The 24,190-nt window shown below is 41.6% G+C and overlaps 2 protein-coding genes across 7 annotated transcripts in view; one reads left to right on the top strand and one right to left on the bottom strand.

The window, feature by feature from the left end:
* The first annotated feature begins 314 nt into the window (after nucleotides 1-314).
* Nucleotides 315-22,426, top strand: prrt4b (proline rich transmembrane protein 4b). The gene is made up of 4 exons (XM_086270304.1): nucleotides 315-400; nucleotides 6,380-7,520; nucleotides 13,084-13,206; nucleotides 19,057-22,426. The coding sequence occupies exons 2-4, from the start codon at nucleotides 6,473-6,475 to the stop codon at nucleotides 21,087-21,089; spliced, it is 3,204 nt and encodes a 1,067-aa protein (XP_086126430.1). The 5' UTR covers nucleotides 315-400; nucleotides 6,380-6,472; the 3' UTR covers nucleotides 21,090-22,426.
* Nucleotides 21,788-24,190, bottom strand: part of impdh1b (IMP (inosine 5'-monophosphate) dehydrogenase 1b) — an 18,844-nt gene continuing 16,441 nt past the window's right edge. For all 6 annotated transcript variants that reach the window (XM_086270305.1, XM_086270306.1, XM_086270308.1 and 3 more), the window contains one exon: nucleotides 21,788-23,898. In XM_086270305.1, the coding sequence (XP_086126431.1) occupies nucleotides 23,877-23,898 (22 nt within the window). In that variant the 3' untranslated portion in view covers nucleotides 21,788-23,876. The remainder of the gene's footprint in view (nucleotides 23,899-24,190) is intronic.

The following is a 24,190-nucleotide window of genomic DNA, read 5'->3' as shown; positions in this document are numbered from 1 at the left end:
GATATTAGTTCTGGCCTTAAAAACTGCTGCAACTGGATACCAGCAGCTTTTTGCCCGTGTGTGCGCATTCATGTTAAAGGCTGTGTCTGTCATTTTTAAGCATGTGTGTTTGTCCGTGGCTGCGGGTCATCTCCGCTGAACAATTTGCCCAGTGAGGTGTGACCACAGGCATTGTGATGGTGGCCACACAGTGGACTACAGATGCAAAGAGTGAGAGAGATAGAAAAATACAGAGAGGGAGAGAGGGAGAGAGAGGGAGCGAGAGCAAGTGGGAGGGAGGGTGGGAGACTGGAACTCTGTTCCACACAGGCAAACCTACATAGGCTCAGAAACACGATCTCGCCTGCAGCACTCACACTCGAACACCGCTGGCTGTGGATCTTATTTCATACATCTGCGGGTAAGCACCTGACATGTTTTCACCGTCCTTTTCCTCCCTCTGTCTCTCTCTGTATGTGTATTTTAATCAGGTGGTCTTGACCAATAATAAGGTGTGTGTGGATATGACTCCTATAATGCAGGCAGTTGCATGCTGGCATACACACTCTAGCTGCAGTTTTACACACTGATACACACAAACATACTGGATTTCATCAAACATATATAAGATGAAGGGTTGTGGTTGATGCTGGTGTGCAGATTTTTACTAACATCTGGATTTCAAAGCTGAGTAATGGCTAAATATATGTGTATGTGTGTTCTTGTCAGTGAGGCGTCTGGATAAATCTGACATATAAAGATGTTGGCATCTGCAATTTTCACTCTTGTGATTTCGTTTAGCAGTTGTATCTATTTTCACTCACTTTGTTTTAGAAGGGTGTGCAAATGTATGTATGTGCGCTTTGGAGTTAGCAAACCAGCAAATGCTCTTGCAAGAATCGATTGGGGTTTTTTTTTTTGAGTGTGTGTGTTTGTGTGTCAGACTGCCCATTTACATGTGAGAGCAACACGCTCCAAGAAGCCAAACAGCGTAATCCAGAAGGTGTTCAAATTCCTGGGATTAACAAGACGTCTTTGGCTTCAGCTGTCACCATGGCAAAGGCAGCCTGTGGAAAGCCTGTGTTTGAAAGCGTCCTCTATAATAAGCGGGTTCACTGCATTCATCAGCTCTAGAGCTAACACAAGCATTAACCCACTACAATGTCATTCTCAATCAAGAGATTGATGAGATCTATCTCAGGGCTGGTCAAACTGGGATTTTTTTTTAAAGAGGTGGTATTTAGAATACATTAGAAAAATACATTAGAAAAATACATTAGAAAAATACATTAGAAAAAGAATGCCAGAACCAAAAGATAATGCCCTGGAGTGGAAGCCCTGCAGGTGAAAATAGCAAGGAATTAATCTTGTTTGTAAATACAGTGACTCAGGATGTTGTTTGGTTGTCAAGCCAACGGGACTCGGTTGGGAGTCCAGCTTATGATGCTGCCTATTTGGACACATGTGGATGGGTTTAGCTATTCTTAGACATGAGAACAGCTCTCATTATGGTCAATAATGTCCAGGCACTATTGACTGGTTGCACAATTCCATTTGTGCACATGTTGCTGCGAACACATTAGTTACAGTCTAGGACAACAGATGGAGAAATTATTTTTAAAATGATGACAAATGTGCAGCACGGTGGCACGGTGGTTAGCACTGTTGCCGCACAGCAAGAAGGTCCTGAGTTCAATTCCACCATCAGGCCGGGGTCTTTCTGTGTGGAGTTTGCATGTTCTCCCCGTGTTTGCGTGGGTTCTCTCCGGGTACTCCGGCTTCCTCCCACCGTCCAAAGACATGCAGCTTGTGGGGATAGGTTAATTGGATAATCCAAATTGCCACTAGGTGTGAATGTGAGTGTGAATGGTTGTCTGTCCCTATGTGTTAGCCCTGCGACAGACTGGTGACCTGTCCAGGGTGTACCCCGCCTTTCGCCCTATGACAGCTGGGATAGGCTCCAGCGCCCCCCGCGACCCTGAAAAGGATAAGCGGAAGTGAATGGAAATGGATGATGACAAATGAAGAAAGCTTCAAATTAAACAGGGGCAACTGTAGCTCAGGAGATTTGATGGTTTGATCCCTAACTCCTGTAGTCTGTATGTCCTTGAGGAAGATACTGAAGCTCACATAAGCGCTTGCTTATAGATTTATCACTTCTCTCCCTGTGTTGTTGCAAATACTGAATGATTGTTTATAATATTAGGTTTATCACAAGGAAATTTGTCTTACTTCCCGATCTAATAGAAATAATGCAGATTTAATGCTGCTTCCCACTGTGTCTGACTTCTTTGTCTCCTCCAACAACAGTTCCTCTGGTTGCCGGAGCCTAGAGGCAACTAGTCACAACACGGGTGTTTTGTCACTATTCTATAGGCTCTGTGCAATCAGAAAATAGCAATTTAAGGCAAAAGGGTTGTGCAGTTAACGACAGTTCTTTTAAAAATTGTCTGGGAATCTTAATAAAATTCTCGCTTGTGCTCTTTTGTAAACATGACTACAGTCAGCAGGTGGTTGACCTAGGCTACTGTGAAGACAGAAACTTTGCTTTGCCTAAAAGGTTACTATTTCCTGGCCACAGTTATTAGCCAATCACTGCTAATTTGAATAAAAACACTGTATGGCATCATGGCGACGTAACCACACACAAGCTGTTGAAACGCTACTATGGAAGCAGAATTGCAAGTTGAGTTAACTGAGTGATTTCCTTTTTTTTTAGTTTGCAGTATTGTTATGGCATTTAATGCCACAGAATTCTTATTACACACCATGAGCAAAGACAATATAGTAGTTGTGAAAGATAATAAAGAATAAAGGAGGGTAAAGTATCTGAATATTTGCATATGAGGCTCTAAAGCACAATAACACAAATTTTTGATAGTCACACATTCAAATCATCTTGGTTGTTCAGTGCCTGCTTGATATGGAAAGCCTTCTAATTCCCAAGATTTAAAAAAAAGAATCCTTTCAAATTTAATACTTAAGTTTGCTCTTTAGATGGGAGATGGAGTTACATTTGAAAAACAGAGGGCCCAAAGGCACGTGGGAGGACGCACGTGCACTTGTATGCTATTGCACCTACACATAACCATGGAAATAATACTAGAGTGAAAACTAGTGCTTGTGAATATGTACACCCACACAGCAGACTCAGAAAACAACAACGATCACACACAACAGTAGCCATTTGCAGGGAGGTAAATTACTCCATTATCCTGGACTATGTCATTGATCCTCAGACCTTCCCGCGCTCATAGAGGGTTTGTTAAATAGTAATGACGCTGGCTGCAGTCAATTCATCTCTATTCGCGACTGCCCTCGCCATTTCAATCACTCTAGAAAGACCCAAGCCTCCACTTCAGTTACAAGGTTTATATTTCTTGTTTGATTAACTTAAACAAAATTTTGAGTGCACTGATAACAGAAGGGGTTGTCCTGCGATAGTTCCAATTAATTTTGAAACAGCATATGTTTCATGGAGAAACGTGCTGCACCACATTGAAAGCTGACTGCGTGTCAGGTAGCTAATGGTCCCAGAGAAAATATGAGGTATGTGCTTTCTTGTAAACACAGACACGCTGAGACTAAAATGAAAGCCAGGAGTCTGTTGACAGAGTTAATAAAAGAGGTTCTGGGCAGCAAACTAAAATGAGCATCAAGGAGACTGCCGCAGAGTTCGCTCTCTTGGACTAACAATGTCACAATCGAATGTCAACACGGTGTTGTTCTTCTCCTCGCCTGCCCTTGTCTCTTGTTCTCGGTCCATCTTTCTCTATCTCTGCTCCGTTGAGCACACTACAGTGCCAGGCTCCCCACCATCTTTGTCAGGAGCAGTGAGACAAAACGCCAGCAAAATAAGAGAAGGGACTTGCATATTCCCCACAGCCACTTTTTTATAGCTCCTTTCCACTTGCTCGACTGCCTGTCAAACAAGACAATGCCTACAGCAGGCGTGTATTTGATGTGGGGAAGAATGGTAACAGGAATGTTAAAGGCAGTGGCATTAAAGCTCAAGCTGAGTAGGATTTTGGAATAATTGGTGGTTTGTAGTAAGATTATAAGATTGTTTAAATTTGACTCTGACAATTTGTGGTTGAACATTACTTGTAGGCTGCTTTGTTTACATTTTAAAGCTTCAGTTTGGCTTCGGTTTTTATAAGGTCATGTGAGAACATGCACATGAAATGTGTCACCCGCAAAGAAATACTACATGACTGAAGTTACCCTCACTGTAAACTGCTTTATGCTGTTAATTATCACCGCTCTCATCTTTTTTTCTTTTCTTTTTTTGGCTCTGACAAACCTATTTTCTCACCACAAACCAAATTTCCGATGAATGGAGCAGCCCATCTGCCTCATTGGTCCTTTAAACTTTAAGGCACTTTAAAACTTTGTTGGAAAGAAAATGTTTATTTTGAAATATAGTTAAAAATGAGGAAACACAGTTGCTAGAAACACACATTCAAACGCATGCAACCTTTGCTGTGTATCTCCTGGACATCCTCTGATATTATGACTTGAAAGGTAATTTTAAAATTTTTCGTATGTTAGATGCAAGAATAATCCTGATGTTGACGAATATGCATGAAAAATGTCTTAGTTGTTTAATCCAAGATCTAGCAAAGTATGCTTTGAATTGCTTAACTGCTTCCGGTGAATGGCCTGAAAAAACGATATCATAGTAAATATCATGATTATTCGAGAACTGTGCAATCGCTACGCTAAGGAAAGCGATCATTTTACCCTCGACATGAGCCTACATGAGTTTCCCATTTACCACACTGCAGGATACTAAATGAAAGTGATACTGAAGTGAAATATGAGAATGTTAACCAAAATAAATTATATATACTAACCCGCTGTGTAAATAATTGATGATTTATACATCAAATCAACAAAAGGGCAACTAGGGATGAAAGATAATTTGCCCCATGCTTCAACTAGATGTTTTTCCCTTTCTCTAAGCCTTTAAAAACTGCTGTCAGAATGTCTTGAAGAATTCAGGAGAGTGCAAGCGTGGGTGTGTGGATCTACTACAGAACAGTACATGTAGGTGAACAAGTTGTACTAACATGCAGAGTCAGATCCATATTCATCTACAATCGTATCACTCATATCACTGCATGCATGAAATGCGACTGTCTGCAGGTTGGCTGGGGCAAGCTCGAACACACAGCCATCTAAAAACATTCTCACCTCCTTGGAATTGGATTTTCCTGCTGTTCAGTCAAAATGCTAAAAGTGGGGAGTGTGTGGGAAGCTTCATGTTTGCCCCCCCCCCCTTCCAGTTCTCAGTCTTCATATCTAAGCATCTGACTGTGTGCTCTGGCTGATTTCATTCCTTCAGGCAGGGAAGAGAAGGGTTGATGGCTGGACAAAGCCCTGCTTTCCTGATCAGTGGAAGTAATCCAGAGACATCGGGATAAGCAGTGGCTTATTGATCTAAATTGTATGCGTGCTAAAGAAAATGGCAACACTTGAGAGATCAAAGTTAACAGGCAATGCTTTGAAAAAAAAGAGGGATTTAAATAAACTTGTCATAGCGGAAAAGAAAAGCTGACAATGAAGAGGAAGTGTGACATGCCTGATAAAAACAACGAGAGCACGGTAGAGAAGCTTGACTGTGATAGCAGTTTTCTGTGAATATTGATGCTTTTTTTTAAACTCCCACACAAAAAGACCTTTCTCCACTGCTTTAAAGAACAAATAAATCTGAGATTGAAAGAGAGCAAGACCAAAGCTGGGAGTTATTGAGGAGGGAGTTAAGTAAGGCTATGCATACAGGTTGTTGTTCTCACAGGGGAAATTCCTTGGGTGCTCCAGTCTTTTCACTGAGGCAACAGGCTAGTGACTTTGAACTATTCAATGCTCCACAAAAGAATAAGTGGTCTTTCTATTCTTCTCAGAGTCTAACCTCCCCCCAACCCAACTCTTATACATTATTTCTCAACCACTCCTTATAGAGGAGGATGTATATGAAAGGAAGTTCCTTCTCGAATTCATCAGTCCATGTAACAGCCCAACTGCTGCGACACAGTGAGCATGCGAGCAACAGCATGACATAAATACTGACCACGGCATCTGACAGAATACCGCTAATTGTGGGGTGTCCATAATACTTAAGCTCTTGTTGTGATTTGTGGCGGCTGACGTATTTTTTAAGCCTGCTAACTTCAGCAGTCGTTTGTAATGAGTGGCATCGTTTCTATACTTTTTTTTTTCAAGAATTTGCTTTACAGTCTGGAAAAACAGATCAAAAGCAGGTCATGCTCTAAGAAAACTCAGCCTTTCAAAAAGTGAACACATGCAAATTCTATCAAGTTTTCATCAACTCAAATTTAGCCGCCAAAGAGTGGATGAAAAGTGTGTCACTGATGTCCTCTGTGTTCTTGTCTTCTAGGCCATATTTGCTGGCAAGCCAGCCGGACCCATCTCAGGGAGCAGGAGAATGGAGAACAACATGTGACGGATCTGCACACCACTTGTCGAAAGCATGCTTCGCCTCCACTGGACCTTGGCATTCTTCTTTTGGTATTTTTTGTTACTTCACAGAGAGGCTGCGGCTGACGAAGAGGCCCCCTGGGGATCGACGGCATCAAGTGAAAAGCCACCTGAAGATAAAGTCAGCTCGTATTGGTGGGCCCCGGCTCTGTCGAAGCTCCCTTCCCTTCCCAAACTGCAGTTCGGTATTCCCTTTTATGGGAGTTCAGATAGTAAAGAAGAGGTAGCTGCAGTGACCACACCTGCCAAAGGGCTGACAGAATCAAATGATCAAGCCCAAGAAGGCTCAGGATCTGGAGACGAAAGCATTTTTGAAGCATCTCAGTCACCCACCACTTTGACTCAGGGGCTCCTAACCAGCGTGACTAAGATAAGAAGCGAATCACCTCCCACAGGAACATCAGATTCTCCACACAGCAGCATAGTTCTGAGCGACAATGATACTCTTGTTTCCAACTCCTACTCTCCCACAAGCGTCTCTATCAGAAACACTCTGTTCACCAACAGTCCCACCAGCACTAACGCTCCTGAACAGAATGCAACACATACCCACCCACCATGGGACACAACATGGGTAGCTGAGCCCAGCGCGAATGCCACCGCACAACACCTTCAAGAGAAACACAGTGTTCCTCTGGCAAATGAAGATTTTTCTCCAGAGATCCCTTCAACAATAGCACCAGAAACCACAGTTCCCACTGCCTTGACATGGGCAGTAGCTCAAACCACGACAACAAACCCAGGACTCGTGGAGACCGCACTGACCATGGGACACAATCTGGGGCCGGCTGCTCACACTGCTACCCCAGAAACAATATTTAGCAGAGAACCACAAGATGCATCTGTTAGCATTACCCTCCAAGCTGGAGACTTCACTACATCAGAAGTCCACACAACTCAAAGCAGAACTGAGGCCTGGTCGTGGGCCATGGCAGAGGAGCCAGGGGTAATGTCTAGTGCCCCGGGGATCGATCATAAACCAGTCCTGGAATCCACAACAAGCACAACTCAGATCCAAAAGGTTAACTTACCAATTGGAGGTAAGCAAAGTTAAATCAATAGTAGCTGGATTGACTTGAAAGATGTGATCAATCATGTGTTGACAGGTCTTTAGTGTTCAATAAATGGCTGTCAAAAAGGCTGCAGACAGATTGGCTTGATCGATGACATGTTTGACATGGCAAGAAGTCAAAGGTCAGAAATTTGCATAAAACCCAGATCCAGATGAATCCTTGTAAACAGTCACTGAATACGAGATGGGAATCAGCATTAAAATTATTACACGATATTCAGCATTTGATAAATGGATTGCATCTAACTGCCAGCGTGATGATGGTTTTGAGACGTGAGAGTTGCTTAATAAGTAAAGCAATCAAAAACACGTTGAAACCATTGACAGAATGACACGTCTTCATTATATTTCCAAAGCATCAAGGGAGAAGAAATGATCAGAATGTGTTGAGTAAAGTGTTGTGGGTGGTTAAAATGAGATTTCAAGTGTTGTGTTGTTGTTTACTGGTTAAATCTATACCCCAAGTTAATTTCACATTGCACAATTGCTTCCAGTGAGTAATTTGGGCCACCCTACTAAAAGAAACTATCTCTTTAACCACCTATAATGTGTTTTCATCAGCAGATCAACTCCAACATTGTCTATGCTAAAACCAGAAAAGGGAGGTTATTTTGTCTAAATGTTGTGGGGGTTGCTGTGTGAGGAAGGGGGAAGAGGAGTTGCTCTCCTCGTGCGTATAAAGCGAAAGATGTTAATCTGAAATAGCTTCTGGTAGCCTTTATGTCGCAGGAGACCCTGACACGACACCGAGGCAATACTTTCTTATCCCTGGCCCATCCCCCAACCACTGGTGGCAGTCTGGGGTGTGAATACTTAACGAGCCCTCAGAGGGAGATCCTCCTCCAAGTACAGACACATTCATCATGTGGGGTCAAAGGTCGGCCCTGAAAATGATGAGTCGATTATTCTCAGCAGTTGTTTGGTGGATGGGTACACACAGCAGTGTCCTAGCTTGTGTAGGACACAACTATTTTCTGTTTCTGCAAATAGACCAGATATATGTTAATGTTGGAATTTACTTCAAATATAATTTTTAAGTTGTTTATAAAGTACAATTCGGCAAAAAACTTAATCGGGATGAAATTATGTTACTTGATGTTCTTATAGATTCACTGTCCTAATGTCATTTTTTGGATTTAGTTAATTTAAATCACTAACTGAATACATTTTAAATTTAACTTTAGATACTCACCAATTACAAATATATTTAAATGCTGCGGTGTTTATACTTACCTATTAAAAAAACATCAGACTTGCCATTTGAGTAGTTTTCCTCCAGTTTTTGTATTTTGTGTGTTTATCACAAAATTGTAAATGTCTTCATTTGTAATTTTCTGCGCACTTTGGTTCTTCAAGCTCAAAAGCTCAAGATCAGCCTTTGACCTTGAAATGCATTTGTTTTGCCTTGTGCTGTTTACAGATTTGAGAATAGATTTTTGAGCTTCATCAAGATGCTTGCAGTTTATAGTGTTGTTATGTTGAAATCTTGAGATTACAGTTCTTCCATGAATTTTTTTTTCCACAACAGCAGTGTTGGAATGCAACCATTCCCAATCCCATATCACCCAGTCTGCTTTGGCTGACAGTTATTATGTTTTGTCTGCTGTGATCAGTATTGTCTGCACTTGTTTTTCAGCTGTGCGTGGTGTGGTGGGATACAGCACAGAAGGTGGGTGGGGAGGGCTGCTGTGTTCATGTATCAGTATTCTAAGCGCACGCTCAGCGAAACCACCGCCTCTCCTGTGGGACCATCCGCTCGCCGTCGCTGTTCATGGATGCTGAACATGCTTCTTGCCATTTAGTCTCCTCCCTCCTCTCTTGTGGCCATGTATATTCTCTCTGTACAGACGCAAACCCCTGTCACCTCGTTTCATGGATAAAAATGTCGGCTGTTGCTTTAAAGGTTGAAAATGCCCTGACGAGAAGCTGAGAAGCTTCTGATCATTCACAAAGAAACGTAAACCAGTAACATAAGACTAATTGATGTGCTAGTGGACTGGAGTCATGCAGTGTTTAAATTATTACACGTTACCAAAGGACACAAGTGGAGATTAATAGGAAACTAACAGCATAGCAGCTCTGTGTTATCATACTTTATCCTGATGTGAGCATGCTATCTGTGTACTGTCATTTATTTGAAAGCTGCATGGGGTGAATTGTTTCAGGTGTTGGACACCTTCGCCACAAAAGGAAAAAAAACAGGGGGGGGAGTTACATTGATCGAGGGAGCGTTGCCCTTGAGGAGGCTGTCAGGTGTAAAAATAAAACAGCAATGAAAACAGCCATAGCAAGGTCAATTATGAGAAGAGAAAGTGGGGGAAAGAGAACTGAGGGGTGAAAGTGTTGGTTTTCTCAAACCACTGCTGCTAATTTTCATCCAAAAATCTGTCTTTTACCCTGCTGTCTTTCCCTTCATCCCTGTTTCCATTACCGCACTAACAGTCATTGGTGAGTCTAGACCCTTAGCACACTCCATTAATACCTGCAAGGATATATTGTCTCTGTGATCCAAGCACTGTACCCAACTACTAAAGCGTGGCCAGTGACAGAGTAATTGATTATGGAAATGGATACAGAGCATGTGACATGAATATCTGATGGCCTTTTATAGATTTTACATGGAAAATGGGCTTTAGTGCAAATAGAGAACACTGCTGGGGCTTACATATTATGCTAATCTTCTCAGGCTTTACCAGCCTGGTTTGTTTTTAGGATTTGACTCGCAACTCTTAGGCTGAATAAACTCCATGAAAAGAACTGGCTGAGGAACACATATTAAGCAATGGGGGTGATTTATTACTCTAGCCCAGACTGATTTTAAAGTAAGAGATGCTCTGGGTTCCTGTGTAGCTGCCTTAAAGATGAACCAAATTAGCAACAACGTGATGCAATTTTGTGCAAGTAAGTCACATTAGAAGCAAAATTCAAGATGAGAAACTTTATTGCGCCACTGTTATGAAACTAATTATTAGTACATTTCTTACAAACCATTGCATTCATTCGTTTCATCAAGTCACACAAGGCTTTTATAGCTAAGGAGAGAGTAATGGAGTGCAACATCATCTCCTGTTTATCATTTCTGGTAGCTAAAGATAAAGGGAAGCTCCATCATCACTATACACTGTGTTATTGTGGTACACTTAGACTCGCCACGGCCGCTAATTATGTTTATTTTTATTTTGGGTGGCCATAAATGAATTGAATTATATGAAGCTATAGCCTGTGGTGAGGAAGGCACTGAGACATTCCTTTTCTGCTGTGACTGAAAAGCAACTGAATGAGACTTTAAGGTCACGGAGACCAAAGAAAATTATGGATGTACTAATTAGGTAGAGGCATACATGATAAGTCAGCAGAGGTGTGGAAAGTTGAGCTGTTCAATAAGAAAAGTGGAAAGTTAGCACATCCATAGTTAGCTCATACATCCCTGTCAACTGTCTACTGTTTTATTTTGCAATTTCAGCAGTCGCTTTAAAAAGCTGGTCATCAGTTTGTGATGAGCTACAGATATGAGTGAACTCTCTCGTCACTCTCTCTTCCTCGTTTTTAGCAGATCTTGTTTGACATTGTTATTTACTCGCTGCCTGCACTGCAGATCTGTAGTGATTTAGATGTGGCGTACACACACATAGTATTAGCTCCCTAAAAAAATCAAAATTATGAGTTGAACTTAACTGTGAATATTTTTACAACAATCAGAATAATAACAAAATTGCAGTGAGAATATATTGCTTACATTTCTGGCAACACAAAGTAATTGCCCGCTAAACCTAATAACTGGTTGCATCACCTTTGGCAGAAAAAAACTGCAATCAAGCATTTGTGACAACTGGCAATGACTCTTTCACATCGCTGTGGAGGAATTTTGGCCCACTCGTCTCTGCAGAATTTTTTAATTCAGCCACATTGGAAGGTTGTTGAACCTCATGCCAAATCACCTCAGTCGGATATCAGCCTGGACTTTGAGTAAGCCACTCCAAAACCTTTATTTTGTTTATATGAGGCATTCAGAGGTGGACTTGTTAGTGTGTAGGAAAATGAGGAAAAGTGAGGCCTGCAGTTCTTTAGATGTTTGTGACCTCCTAGATGAGTCACTGATGCAGTCCCTGAGCCTGGTTGTGCCTGGTTTCTTCCTGTTAAAAGACAGTTTTTCCTTTCCACTGTTGCCAAAGTACTTGCTCATAGGGGTTCATCTAATTGATGGAGTTTTCTCTGTTTTCTCTGGATCACTGCAGTGTCTTCACCTTAAAATCTAAAGCATCTTGAGGAAACTGTTGCAATGATTTTGCACCATATAAATAAAACTTAACTGAATTGATTTGCTGTCCCTTGCCTGGCTTCCACAAACAGAGCTAGACCAGAGAAAAAGCCCAGGACATACACAGAGTTTTATACTATTATTTTAAAACCTCATAATGTTAAACATTAACAAGCATAGCAAGCGTATGTAATGAAATAAAAAGGTAATGTGTAACATGTCCTCATCAAATACAATATTTTTTCCTACTAATCATTTGTTCAGATAGACCGCAATATAATAACATAAGCAAAGAAGACACTTAAAACTTAAAATACAAACTTGTAGTGTGAGATACTGCTGGGCGTACATGAGCTATATTGTCTCTCTTTTTTTTTCTTACTCTTTTTGGCTGAACTGTAGCTCTCGCTGTGTGAAACCGATCTATTGTAGGACTTTTTAAACTAACAGATGACTCGGGTACTATCTGCTTGACCTAGATTAGTCTCTAAGATAGAAGGCATTGCCTTGTAGCTGTTCTGATTTTTTTCACAACTCATTATCTTCCACTTTATTTGGTATTTATTTTTTCATTAATATTAATTCTGAACTTATAGCCTAAAACTGTACCTGGTATCCCTGGCTTCATTACATAGTCAGCTCATCCGGTTTTCCCAACAGGTTTATTCAGCGCTCTAAATCTTTTCTTCTGTCTTTGTGACTGTTGTAACACACAATTCCTGCGTGGGTGGCTAACTATGAAAATATTTTGTGATTCAACCATACTGAGCTAAAGGGTTGAATAATGCCATGTGTAGTAATAACTACACATGGCATTTTGTGTAGTTATTAACATTAGCACTCTCTCGCCGTCTTTCTTGCATCATTTTTCCTCTTTGTCTCCTTTATGGAACGCAGCAGCTCTAGACACAGTCTGGATTTGCAGTGGACCAGGATGTACACACCCATGCACATACACATAAGGATGTCAATGTAATTAGACCACACAGGCCTATTCCACTGTGCTATGCTATGGATGACTGAATACAACTAAGTGGGTGATAGGCCGATCCCTGACAGAACTGGGTTAAGAAATATAGTTCTTCCATTTGCTACAGTGTTAAACCTCAGATGTGCTTTGAGCAGAGAACAGAGAGGGTTAAGTTTTCTTTTGGGTATGCTAATCTCTTTAACTCAGACTACTTTAAAGATGCCAGTGCTATTTAAAATGCTATTTTAATTAAATTGATCACTTTGAGATCTCGCCTAGGTTAAACTGCACGTGTCTCCCCAGATCTGCCAGGCAAAGAGGATAAGGAGGATGAGAAAGGTGTGGTTCAGTCGACTGCAGACAATGATGGTGACATAAGTTTGGCAGGCATTTCCACGCCGTCCAATGAGCTGCAACAACAGACAGGTGAGCAAACACATCCCTCGAGATGTAAACAAACACTGTCTTCCTTCAAAAATCGAATCCATTTTAGAAGCATGTGTTTGCACTGTCATACTGTTAGGAGGACAAGCAAAAGTCTGCATGCTGTTACTTTCAGAAGCCATCCTCTAAATGTTTGCGTATGTGTAAATCTGTCAGAAGACTGGGAGAAACAATTACCTGCATCCATTGCCTGAGGCTACTAATTGCTTCCAATGGGAGGGGGGGAAAGTGCTCATCCAACAGATAGGGAGCAATGCCCAACCACTGAACAGACTTCTAGGTACTACTTCTAAAATACACAATTATTGATCCAATGATAACAGTTTCTATTACAAAAATAAAACACACAGTAGTGCAAATCTTGCTGGCCAATGATTATCATCATTAGTCATCTTTTTGCATTATAACAAAGCAATATCCACTTTTGAATTAAATAAAGAGAATGAAAAAAATAGAAATAAATGCATTAATTCTACTTGGTCGATGTGGATTTTTTTTTTTATGCTACAGTTGTCTGGAACCATGCTGTCAACAGTTTTTTAAAAAAGTAATTTAGAAGCATTTGCATCTACTTCAAACATTTCCACATGTCACTGGTTTTTATTAATAGCACGAATCTTTACAGCTCAAACAGGCAAAGTGTGATGGAAGCATTTTGGCAAGCGAGTACACATAGAATAGTACTCACTAGGAAATCCAACATTGTAGGTCACTGTGGTGCTAATAAATAATAATAATAGCAGCAATAACAATAAGAATGCCTAGGCTATACAAAGAACACGCTACAACTGGATCAAACCTCTTTTCATCGCCTCACTTCACATTAAAAAGAAAAAAATCAGATCAATTGTAAGAATGTGTTACAGTATAAATGTGAAATTCACATATTAGTCTAATTATTTGTGAATCATATACAGCTGATTTCTGATCAGATATCTGTTGAAGAGATTCACTTTCAGCCCACTTCACAGAAGCAGCTGTAACCCACATTACCTCACCCAGAATAGCCAATACTGTCAAGTGGTTTTCAAAAATAGACTTCAAATGTGCCACCTGCTGAATATGGCTCGCAAGTAAGTAAATGAAACAATAATATTACTAGTGTGCGTATCTGTTATTTAATAGTGTTCTCCCTAAAGCAAAACAAAAAAAAACAAGGAAGAAAAATAAAATAAAATAAATGTGCTGATGAGAATGTCTGCTCCGCATAAAGTTATCGTAAAATCAGGCCCGCTGCATTGTGTAGAACTGTTTAAGTGAGAGATAAAACCTCAGTCGTACAGGTCCCAGCACAACTGGCCCCTCCTTAGTATGCATCGGATTTCTCCATGAGCTCCCACGAAATTACTTTTTCTGAAGTGAGCCAAATTGAAGATGAAGGCGATCAGAAGAAAACTACATGGTTCCCTTAGTTTAGTGATACAGAATCAACATGCTGTGAGTTAAAGATGGGCGTGGGGTAGCTGGAGTCCACGTATCATCAGAAGAACCCTTCTACTTCATTATCTTAGCTGGTAGACATGTGAGGCACCTCAGGTGAGACCTTTGAAAAAATATTGCCGTAAACAGTTTATTTTGGGACACCACGAAACAAACGATAGCGTAAAATGAAACAATAGACGTTTTTATATCGTCATCTGATATATATCGTTATATCGAACAGCCCTAGCTACGGGAATGCCAGTTGGTGGATTGGTCGACTCCTGAATGAAATGCTACTAGTCTAAAAGGTAGAAATCTTCTAAACATTTGTGACTTTCCCCTACTTTTTTCCCAAGCCCCACCTAGAAGTTCACATCTGTGGATTTGGAACTCGACTGGATGATTTAAATCCTGAGTGTAAACCTCCCTCACTAGAGTTCTGGTTAGAGAATGGCAAATAAATCGGAAATCTCTTCTCCCTTGCGGCACTGTCTTGTGACAACCATAAGTAACCTGCACTGTTGCCAATTAACTATAACGACAAGCAGCTTGCTGCTGTCACATTTTCGAAATCTGTTGTTGCTACTGCAATGAAGGCAAATAATTATTGTTACATAAGCTGTCACATAAACGGGAGAAGATGCGAAAATTATCCATTCATTCAGATTCGATGCCTTGTCTTTGTGCGGAGGTTTTGTCTGAGCTCCAGAGGTGACACAGCTTTATTACTGAACGTTGCCATGCTAACACAAAAATGCTGAACATTGTGAAGTATGGGAGCACTGCCACTGTAAGCATTTTACAGTAGTGTGCTACCATTAACGGCGAGCTCAAAGCACCATCGTATGTCTCACAGAGCTGCTCATTTTACATCTGTGATCCCAACAAGCAGAACAATTCTCAAGTAATTAAAAGATTATACTTTGTTTTTTAATAGTTCTAACCCCTCAGAGTCCACAAAAGACCTCTTGAAGTCTTTCTGTGTAAAAGGTTCCCAGCATAAGAGGCGAGAGTGTGTCAGAGGCAAGAGTGAGCAGCCGCCGGCACATACCAAACCCTCCTGAGGCCGCTCAGTCGGCCAGCAGCTCAGATGGGACTCTTATTGACATGAGGAAACAAAACAGGGCGATCATTCAATACCCATCACGTTTTCCACTCGGCCTGCCTCAGTGGAATCCAAGTCATTGCCCTGGAAAGCAGACAAGTGGGCACACAGGTCATTGACATAATGCATATACTAAAACACACCTACTTTATCAGTGGCTGCCACATTCAGAATGTCTGCAGCCATGGGTTTGTTTAATACTCGAACCACATTTCCCACACAGCGACTGTGTTCTGTGATAAGATGACATAGTTGGAGTCAGTGCGAGTACATAGACTGTTTCTATGCTGCTAGTGCGATAACTTTTACAAGATTAAACATAATTTTATCTTATTTTTATTTGATAATAATGAGTGTGTAAGATTTGTTTGCTTGTTTTTTGCATTTTGCACTGATGCAACATGGAATTTGAATTAACCAGTTAACCAATTATCATTTCACTACACTGGAGAAAGGGTTACTGCTGACCTTGATTAATCTTTAGATATTTATTTATGCTTGCTGCATTGCACCAGTGCTTGTCAGCCCACCACATTTGTCCGGACTTGAATATCGTGTTACAGACATTACACATTCCCAGACAATGACTTCTAATGACACTAGTGAGCGCTGACTTTTCCTATAATGGCATCATGAGGTTGACTTTTGCAGCACTGAGTGCTGCACAACTAATATTGCATGTCTTTAGCATTCCCGTTTTGTCAGACTAGCAGTCCAAAAGTCAAGGGTACTGTAAATATAATGAGACAAAACAGGGACTGTTATGAAAGTAATAAATGTTTGACCACTTCGTGTTATATGTCAAAAAGGTGGTTTTATTTCTGTCCTTTTTCTAGGCAGATAATCAAGATTTCCTTGGAGCGCTTTCAAATTTAAAGCATGTCGCTGTTCCACACCCATCGGGGCTTGTGTTTATAATTCAGCCATTCTGAATTATGGCAAATTAAATGTCAGCATGGAACAGGATGTTTAGTTCTATTTTGCTTAGCAGACTTAATGGTTGCACAGCTTGTACTTAGCAGAGCAGAATGTGGTGTGAAAGTGCTGACTGCAGACTTGCACATCTAAATCTCTTTCCTGCTCTTAATAATCCAGCATCATCATGAGAGAGAGAGAGGGAGAGAGAGAGAGAGAGATGTGTAACAGAGCCACGTTGAATGCATCTTGCTATTAAAGCTTCATTAAGACTTAAGTGAAAAAAACAAAACAAAACAAAGCCACTCACAAAAATCGATCCTTGCGTTTCCGCCCGCTGCTCTGGATCAGCTCAGGGTGTGAAATAAAACTGCTGCATCACATTTAGAGATGCAGAAGTGAGCCTGCGGTGGGCTCGTATTTCCTCAGGCTCAATGTTTTCATCAGTACCTGGGGCTGTGACTCAGCACTGAGGTCAGGAGATAAATGTGAATAATGACAAAACAAACACAGGCAAACAGCAGAGAGGTGCTTTTGCTAAAGCGCTTGTGAAAGTCCTTTTCTGCTCATAGGGATCTGATGATGGCTTTGTTCACAAGTAGCTTACAAATCCATGTAAATGCAAGGATTCACACCCCAAAATGAACGCATATACAGACACAGGTTTTATGGAAAGCACAAAATAAAGGAGTTTTCACGTTGGAGCAAAAAAAAAAAACCCAAAAACTGCTATTTCCATCTGGAGCTGCTGACATATTAAACGTAATAGAAACTGCAGCTGCCATACATTGAATCTATATACTTGGAAAAACACCAGGAAAAGCACAAAAATAAAGCATGGGAAGAGACTTGTAAAACTCAGGGCTGTCAAAGAGAAAAGTGGATTTGGTAAAGAAAACTGTCCCTGTTCAGAAATAACAAGCCCACCTATGGGAGTTTCCCTGTTTGCAGGCGGGAGTCGAAGGAAAATCAAAAACAAAAGAATGAATTAGGTGACCAGGACAGGGTGGGATGGGAAACGCAAGAATATAACCCATAAAAGACATGTGAGAAAGAGTTCAGAAAACCACATGAATTCCGCTTTTATTTTTACTCAGGAAACAAATTAGACATCTTCGGCCTATAGGCAAAGATTTGGGGGGGTTGCGGTTCTGAAGTCTACACATTCATGTTCTTAAACAGGCATTTAACATTACCACCGGATATAATGGATTCTCCAGTTAACGCTAGATGGGTTTCAATTACTGTTGCAGACAAAAGTAGTGGGAGTGCCTTTTATCTGCACTTGGGCAATATTTGAATCAATAAAAACATCACTTTCTGACACGTAAATGATTCCAAAATATATCTATGAGTGTGCACTACATTAAATCTGCCTGCTGTGTGATTTAATAGGCTGTCAGTTTATCCTGCCCATTTGTCCCTGTCTCTGTGGTCTCTTTTAGCACCTGAATTTTTATGGTGGAGTTATTGTCTCTGATAAGCCTGCAGCAGAATGACTAATGATCCTGTGTGTGTGTGTGCAAATCCCTGATATGCAGTTAGAAGCTGTTTCTCTTCAGCTGCATTTGAATACATATTCTTTATAAGCTTCCATTGTTAGCATGGGTCCTTCTTTTTTGTTGTTGTTTTGCTTTTTTTCATGGTGAACGCAGTATCGGTTGTGCTTTATGAAAAAGAACAAGCACCAGTTTGTGGAGCTCAGTGATGCAGAGACTAGAAGGCCGAAAAAATGTTTGTCTGATTGCCCATCTGTGAGGCATTATGCTGTGTGAAGTGCCTTATGTACATCCTTTTCGAGTAATTGAAGTGCATAAACATGTACAGGGTAGATGAGCTTTGCAGACGTCTCTGCAAATTTTGTACAAACACACATATGCATGGCTACTCCTTAATTTACAAAGCCAAGCCACTTCCTTTGCAGTGCTAAAACATGTCTAACAAAATCACAATTAACTATAGCTGCATGGAAACTCCAGATGGCTTACGTAACGCAAGAACTAGCTCTTGTGGTTCGGAGTGGGCTGATCTCACTCACACACACTCACATCACACACCCACACTCAGCCACACATGCATACCTCTGCTTTTGGGCCTCGCTCGGTTTGAACAGCTTACAAGATTTTACACAGGATTAGCACATTAGGAGAACGTTCCCCATCCTGGGCCCGAGCCCATTTGTGTTCTGACTCTGATAGTTTTACTATTAAATGCTTCTGTGTATTCTCATTAGAACTCCATTAGTGCATTTTCAAGTGATATAAAAGTGTCCGTACATGTTTACAGCTACTGTCAATTCAAAGTTTATGCATTTTCTTTTTCTCTGTTTTTATGAAAACTCATTCAGTTATTAATGTTCCAGAATCATCTCTACTTTTTTCTTTTTATAGACCTTCCCCCTGAAACTCCCCATATACTTCTGTATACTGAAGACTGGATGTCCACCTCAACCAACGTCGCTAAAGAAGGCTGTAATCGCTCCACCACCACGTGGGATTCCACAACCTACATGGACATTAAGCCCACAGAAAACGCCACTGTCATCAACCAGTCAAGTAGCCCCTTTCTGATCCCAGCTCCACCGATGTTGGTGCCCTTGTACACGGACTGGAACAGCGCTATGGCCACGTGGGGCCTGGCCTGGGAGGCCCACATTTACGGCGCTGGTTGCGTCTTTGCGATGCTGACGATTGCCTCAGCACTGAATCTGCTCTGCTTACCACTGCGATGCCCAACTGGTTGTGGCTACTTTGCTCTGGTTAGCCTGTTCCTATTAGCTGCTGGTTGTACCAGGTCCTTCTCACTCCTGTATGATGCCTATGGCCACGAGGACCGCCTACCCTCCACAGAGGCCTCACTGATGCTCTACGAAGCACCGTTTCCCTGCCTCACTGCAGCTTTTGGTCTGGTTTTCCTTCTCCTGTCCATGCGCTCACGGATGCAGCTTTCCTACTCGGCCTTTCAGAGACCCTGTTTCCTGGCCTGCCTGGTTGTCCTGCATTTTGCAGCTGCGTTCGGTCCAGTTACATTTCTGAAGTTCTACCAGCAAAAGCCTCCTCTGTGCCTCTTTCTGTCACTCATCTCCCGGGGAACCTTTGTGGCACTGGCAACTTTTCTATCAGCTGCCTATTTTGTGTTCTATATCTACGTGCGGGCAGACTCGAAGCACATCTATCACCTGAATAACACATCTCCAACGCCTGCTGAGCGCTACAACCGCTGCCCTTTTGCTGAAAGCAGGGAGTGGGATCGTGCTGCTGCAACGGTGTGTCTTTCAGCATTGTTTTCATTGGCGTGTGCAGGACTTCAGTTATACGCAATGCTCAATGCAATGGGTGTTGTGGGTGGAGCGGAGGTCTTCCATCCTTGGCCGTGGTGGGCGTTCCAGTTTAGCTGCAGACTCTGTGAGCTCGGGGTTTGTCTCACCTTAGCCTTAGTGGTTGCACAGCCAGTTTATTGTTCTGACCACCTTCCAGCTGCTGGAAGTTGTTGGACCGAACTGTTGGCATCCAAGTCACCCATCCTGCCTGGGAGCTACCAATGGACCCTGAGTCAGCAAGAGAAGCTAGCTATTGTTGACACTATTGGACTTGGAGAGACTGAGAGTCTCCCGCTTTACACTCTGGTGGATGAAAGACTTGGCAGCAGTCTGAATGGCCTGGACCTCCTCTACCACAGTAACCGGGCTTTGGCTTACCGAGACCTGGACATGGATTTACAGAGTTCAGAAAAACCTGAAGATACAGGTGGCAGAGAGCCTTCAGGTGCATCTTCATTCACCAGTGACTCCACCGCAGACCTACGTCCACCTTCACCCATCAACCTACGTCGCAGCATAGATGAGGCGCTCTTCAGTGAAGCCTTGTTTCCCATGAGCCTCTTCAGCCCTGCTAGGCCTTTTCAGTGCAGTGACCAATCAGTAAACAAGCACTGGACACTTCCCAGCAACGGACTCTGTGATCCCGTCTCTGCCGACGCTGGCCTTTATCGGACCTCCTCCTGCATGGAGATAGCCTCTCAACCCCAGCCACCCGAATCTGAGGGTAATGGTGTTGAAGGTGCTCCACCATCTCCCTCCCTGAGCTCTTCTTCCAGCTGTTCATCACCTGAACGATGGAGGGGAAGCTCTTCCTCCTCTTCCCTCTACCGAGCCTCTCTTGGAAGCTCGCTGGTCCTCTGCGCAAGCCCAGAGAGACATGCACGACAGCTTCTCCAACAAGGCCGCACGGGTAACGTGGCATCCTCTGGCCACCAGGGCCATGCAGACCTGCAGAGGCACTATCACACATTGGGAGCAGCCTCACAAGAGAGCCTGGATCTAGACACGTCGACAGAGGCAGACCGATCTGTCCAGGAGGAATTCATCAGTGTTTGCAGACAAATCGATGCTTTGAGCATCTGCAGTGAGACTATTGATTTATGAAGTAGTCTGGTCAAATGAGGGTTATACTGAGGACTTTAGGGTGACTACTATGTGCAGCAAGCTGACTGTCCAGGAATTTTACAAATTGATAGTGCATGGTTAGCGGTGTATACACTATGGAAGAGCTACAGCTGCCAAAATATAGTTTTTGAAAGGCGTTGTTATGTGGTAAAAAGATAAAAGGGTCTAAGTGCCAAGAATGTCAAAAGCCAAATGGCAATTTGTAACTTTTACATGTTTGATAAAAGCAAGTGACATTTGATACAGTCGTTTAGTGAGTGGTGATCTAACAAGAACTGATTTGTACAAATAATTTTATCGCATTCCAACATTCCAATAGATAGTACTGTGAGTGAAGTAAGCGCTTATTAAATACTACTGAAGTCAGACTCCTTCCAGTTCTACAAAATCATCAGTCAAGTATTTCAAGCTTAAAAAACAAAAACATACCACTAAGCTACGCATTTGCAGTTATGATGCAGCAGTGCCCTCTACCGGTATTAAGCACAAGCTATTTGTCACATGCTTCTATATAAACAATCCAGACAGCATATTAATGACCAGCTTACTAACTTATTTATGTTTATCTATAACTTTGTCAACATATTGTTTAATAAAGATTTGTTTTTATAGTAAGTTTGCTTCTTTTATATCTTGAAACAAATAACTTGGTTCATACAAAAAGACAACAGCCCATACATGGTTTTATTCATTTATTCTTTTTACTTTGATGAACAGCAAAAGCAACGTTCCTCTGTCGAGTGTTTTACTGTAAACATGTTCTGACACAACAGTCCTCAAATTCCCCTAAACGATTTACTACATACAAAGTCTTTTTAGTCCATCTAAAAAAATTAAAATTAAAAAAAATTAAAAATTAAATTGCAGTTATCTTGTCATTTAGATTGCAAGTTGCATAAGCAACCGCTGTGTTTTGGCAACGCTTGTGAGGCTGATAAGGCAAAAAAAAAAAAAAAATACTTCAAATAACTGTATTTGTGCCTTTTTAGATGGACCAACAGGACTCTGTACTTGACAACTTAAGACGTTTTAAAAACCTGAATTACAACTTTAGGTGGGGAAACTGAAAACAAGCAGCAGTCATTTCCAACTACAGGTATACAAGTCTCCATATATTTTAATGTACTTTTTGCAATTCAGCCCAGCTGCAAGATCATGTTAGTCAAGTGAACCCTGCGCAGGGTGTAATACATTAGCCAGTTAGGAAAACAATTCTTGCTTACACTCTGGGCCACAAAAAACAAAAACATAACTTTGTATGAAAATGTTAGAAAATAAACCTACTCCTACATAAGCTTAACGATAAAAACAAACAATGAGACTGTTTCAAAGCAAGAAATGGAGTCAAGAAGGTCTGTAACATTATGCATTTCAATGCATTTTCACATAGCCGTCTTACAGCTGTTACCCACCCCCGTTTCAAGGCATGTCTCCAGTGAAAAGACACTTTAAGACTCCGAGAAACTATGCCACGACGTGAAAAGAGCAGGAACAAACAAGTGAGAAGCAACTTGTTGCACCAATTTTGGTTTTTAACTTATAAAAGAAGTGTCAAACGAAGTGTAAATACACTTGGCAGTATGTATGCAATTAACGCAGAATATAAATACAGCCACGGTTGGCTTAGTGAAAAAAAACATGCATATCAAAAACCCTTCATGCTCATTTCAAAGCCCCCCTCCCCGAGACTATACAGGTTTAATATAAAGCTTTTGTTGTTTTTAATATATCTAAAAGTATTCAAAGTACGGGCAAAAAAACTCAACTATTTTTGATTGACACATTTTTATTGTTTTTTTCTCCTTTAAATATACCTGATCTTCGGATTTTGGTCCTCTCCTTGCTCAACACATGAACACTACACATCGAGATGGGACACTGGTTATTCGGCTCAGTATGTCTAAGGGGTAAATGAATATTCACGAAGATAAAAAGGTTGCAGGTCTGACCTCCATCTACTGTTGACACTGGAGGAGACAAACTTGACCAGATGACTACCATGGCCGTGTATTTCTGACTGCACGATACACCGAGTGAATGAATGCTCAACTATAAGCGGCTACTCTTCGTGCAGCGCATACCTGTAATGATGTTTGCCGTGATCGACTGCCACGCTGCACAAATAGAGCAGAAGTGTTTCTCTTGTTGTTTGCATGTGTGTATTATTCTGGTTCCAAAATGGGATGTTTGAGGCAACTCGCAGGTAAACATCAGGGGGAAATTAAGAAATAAAGACAAAAAAAAGGATGCTGATGGGACCTGCGCACAATGACTGTTGTCAGCTCACTAACAGAAACAGGACAAATAAACATAGCGCACCTTCACTTTGTCTGTCCCCACACACACACATACACAAAACTATATCACACATTCAAGCACACTATTCTTAATTCAACCACTTTGTTCTCTCACTGCCATCGACACGCACATATAACTGGGATCGGGCTGTATAGCTGTGATACAGGTGTGTGTGTTTTTCCAAAGACCCTGATGCTCTGCTTCTTAAGTGCAAAATCCAAGGTGTTCAGAGAGTTAGGTGTCAGTTTGAAAATTCACACTTCGCTGCGATGCCCCTCCTCCCCCTTCTTTTCCCCCCTCCCTCTAGACCAGCCGGGTAAGATCAGAAAGAGCAACAGTGAATATGATGCTGCAGAGGGGGTGTAGTTGGCGGCATTTGTGTTCTAGCAGAAGTAGCGATATAACATTTGGTCACTGTAAGATTGGGAAGGTCCTGTGCACTGGGTGATCCACATGTCACACCCCTGTTCAGTAAAGCCTCTTCTCAAATCTGTGGAGGCAAAGAAACACCAAATCAGCTAGTTCATGAAAGGATGCATGGGCACTGTCTGTGCTACCGCGTATCATGCTTTACCCTCCATTTCTCTCAGTGGGCTCACATATTACAAAATGAAACTCATCTTTTCTGAGGTAACATCAGGCAGGCAGCAGCAGCAGTTTCTTATCGACTTCTACTCTGATTTTTTTCTGTTTGCTGCTCTTTAGAAACCAGAAAGATTAAGAAACGGCTGCCCATCTTTTATATACAGTCTACACTCTACACTGTTTATATCAAGTAGCTA

Source organism: Aulonocara sp. 'chitande type north' Nkhata Bay, linkage group LG17 (genome assembly GCF_057382095.1).
Source record: "Aulonocara sp. 'chitande type north' Nkhata Bay isolate Kocher_YH1m ecotype deep benthic linkage group LG17, A_spYH_male_GT1.1, whole genome shotgun sequence".
In the NCBI taxonomy this organism is placed as follows: Eukaryota; Metazoa; Chordata; class Actinopteri; order Cichliformes; family Cichlidae; genus Aulonocara; species Aulonocara sp. 'chitande type north' Nkhata Bay.
This window is presented reverse-complemented; position numbering and strand designations above follow the sequence as displayed.

Bases quoted from the DNA above. Each gene is read 5' to 3' on its own strand.
- prrt4b (XM_086270304.1), top strand. From the start codon at position 6,473: ATGCTTCGCCTCCACTGGACCTTGGCATTCTTCTTTTGGTATTTTTTG. The intron at 7,521-13,083 runs GTAAGCAAAGTT...GTGTCTCCCCAG, and splicing joins GGTTAACTTACCAATTGGAG to ATCTGCCAGGCAAAGAGGAT. The intron at 13,207-19,056 runs GTGAGCAAACAC...TTCTTTTTATAG, and splicing joins TGAGCTGCAACAACAGACAG to ACCTTCCCCCTGAAACTCCC.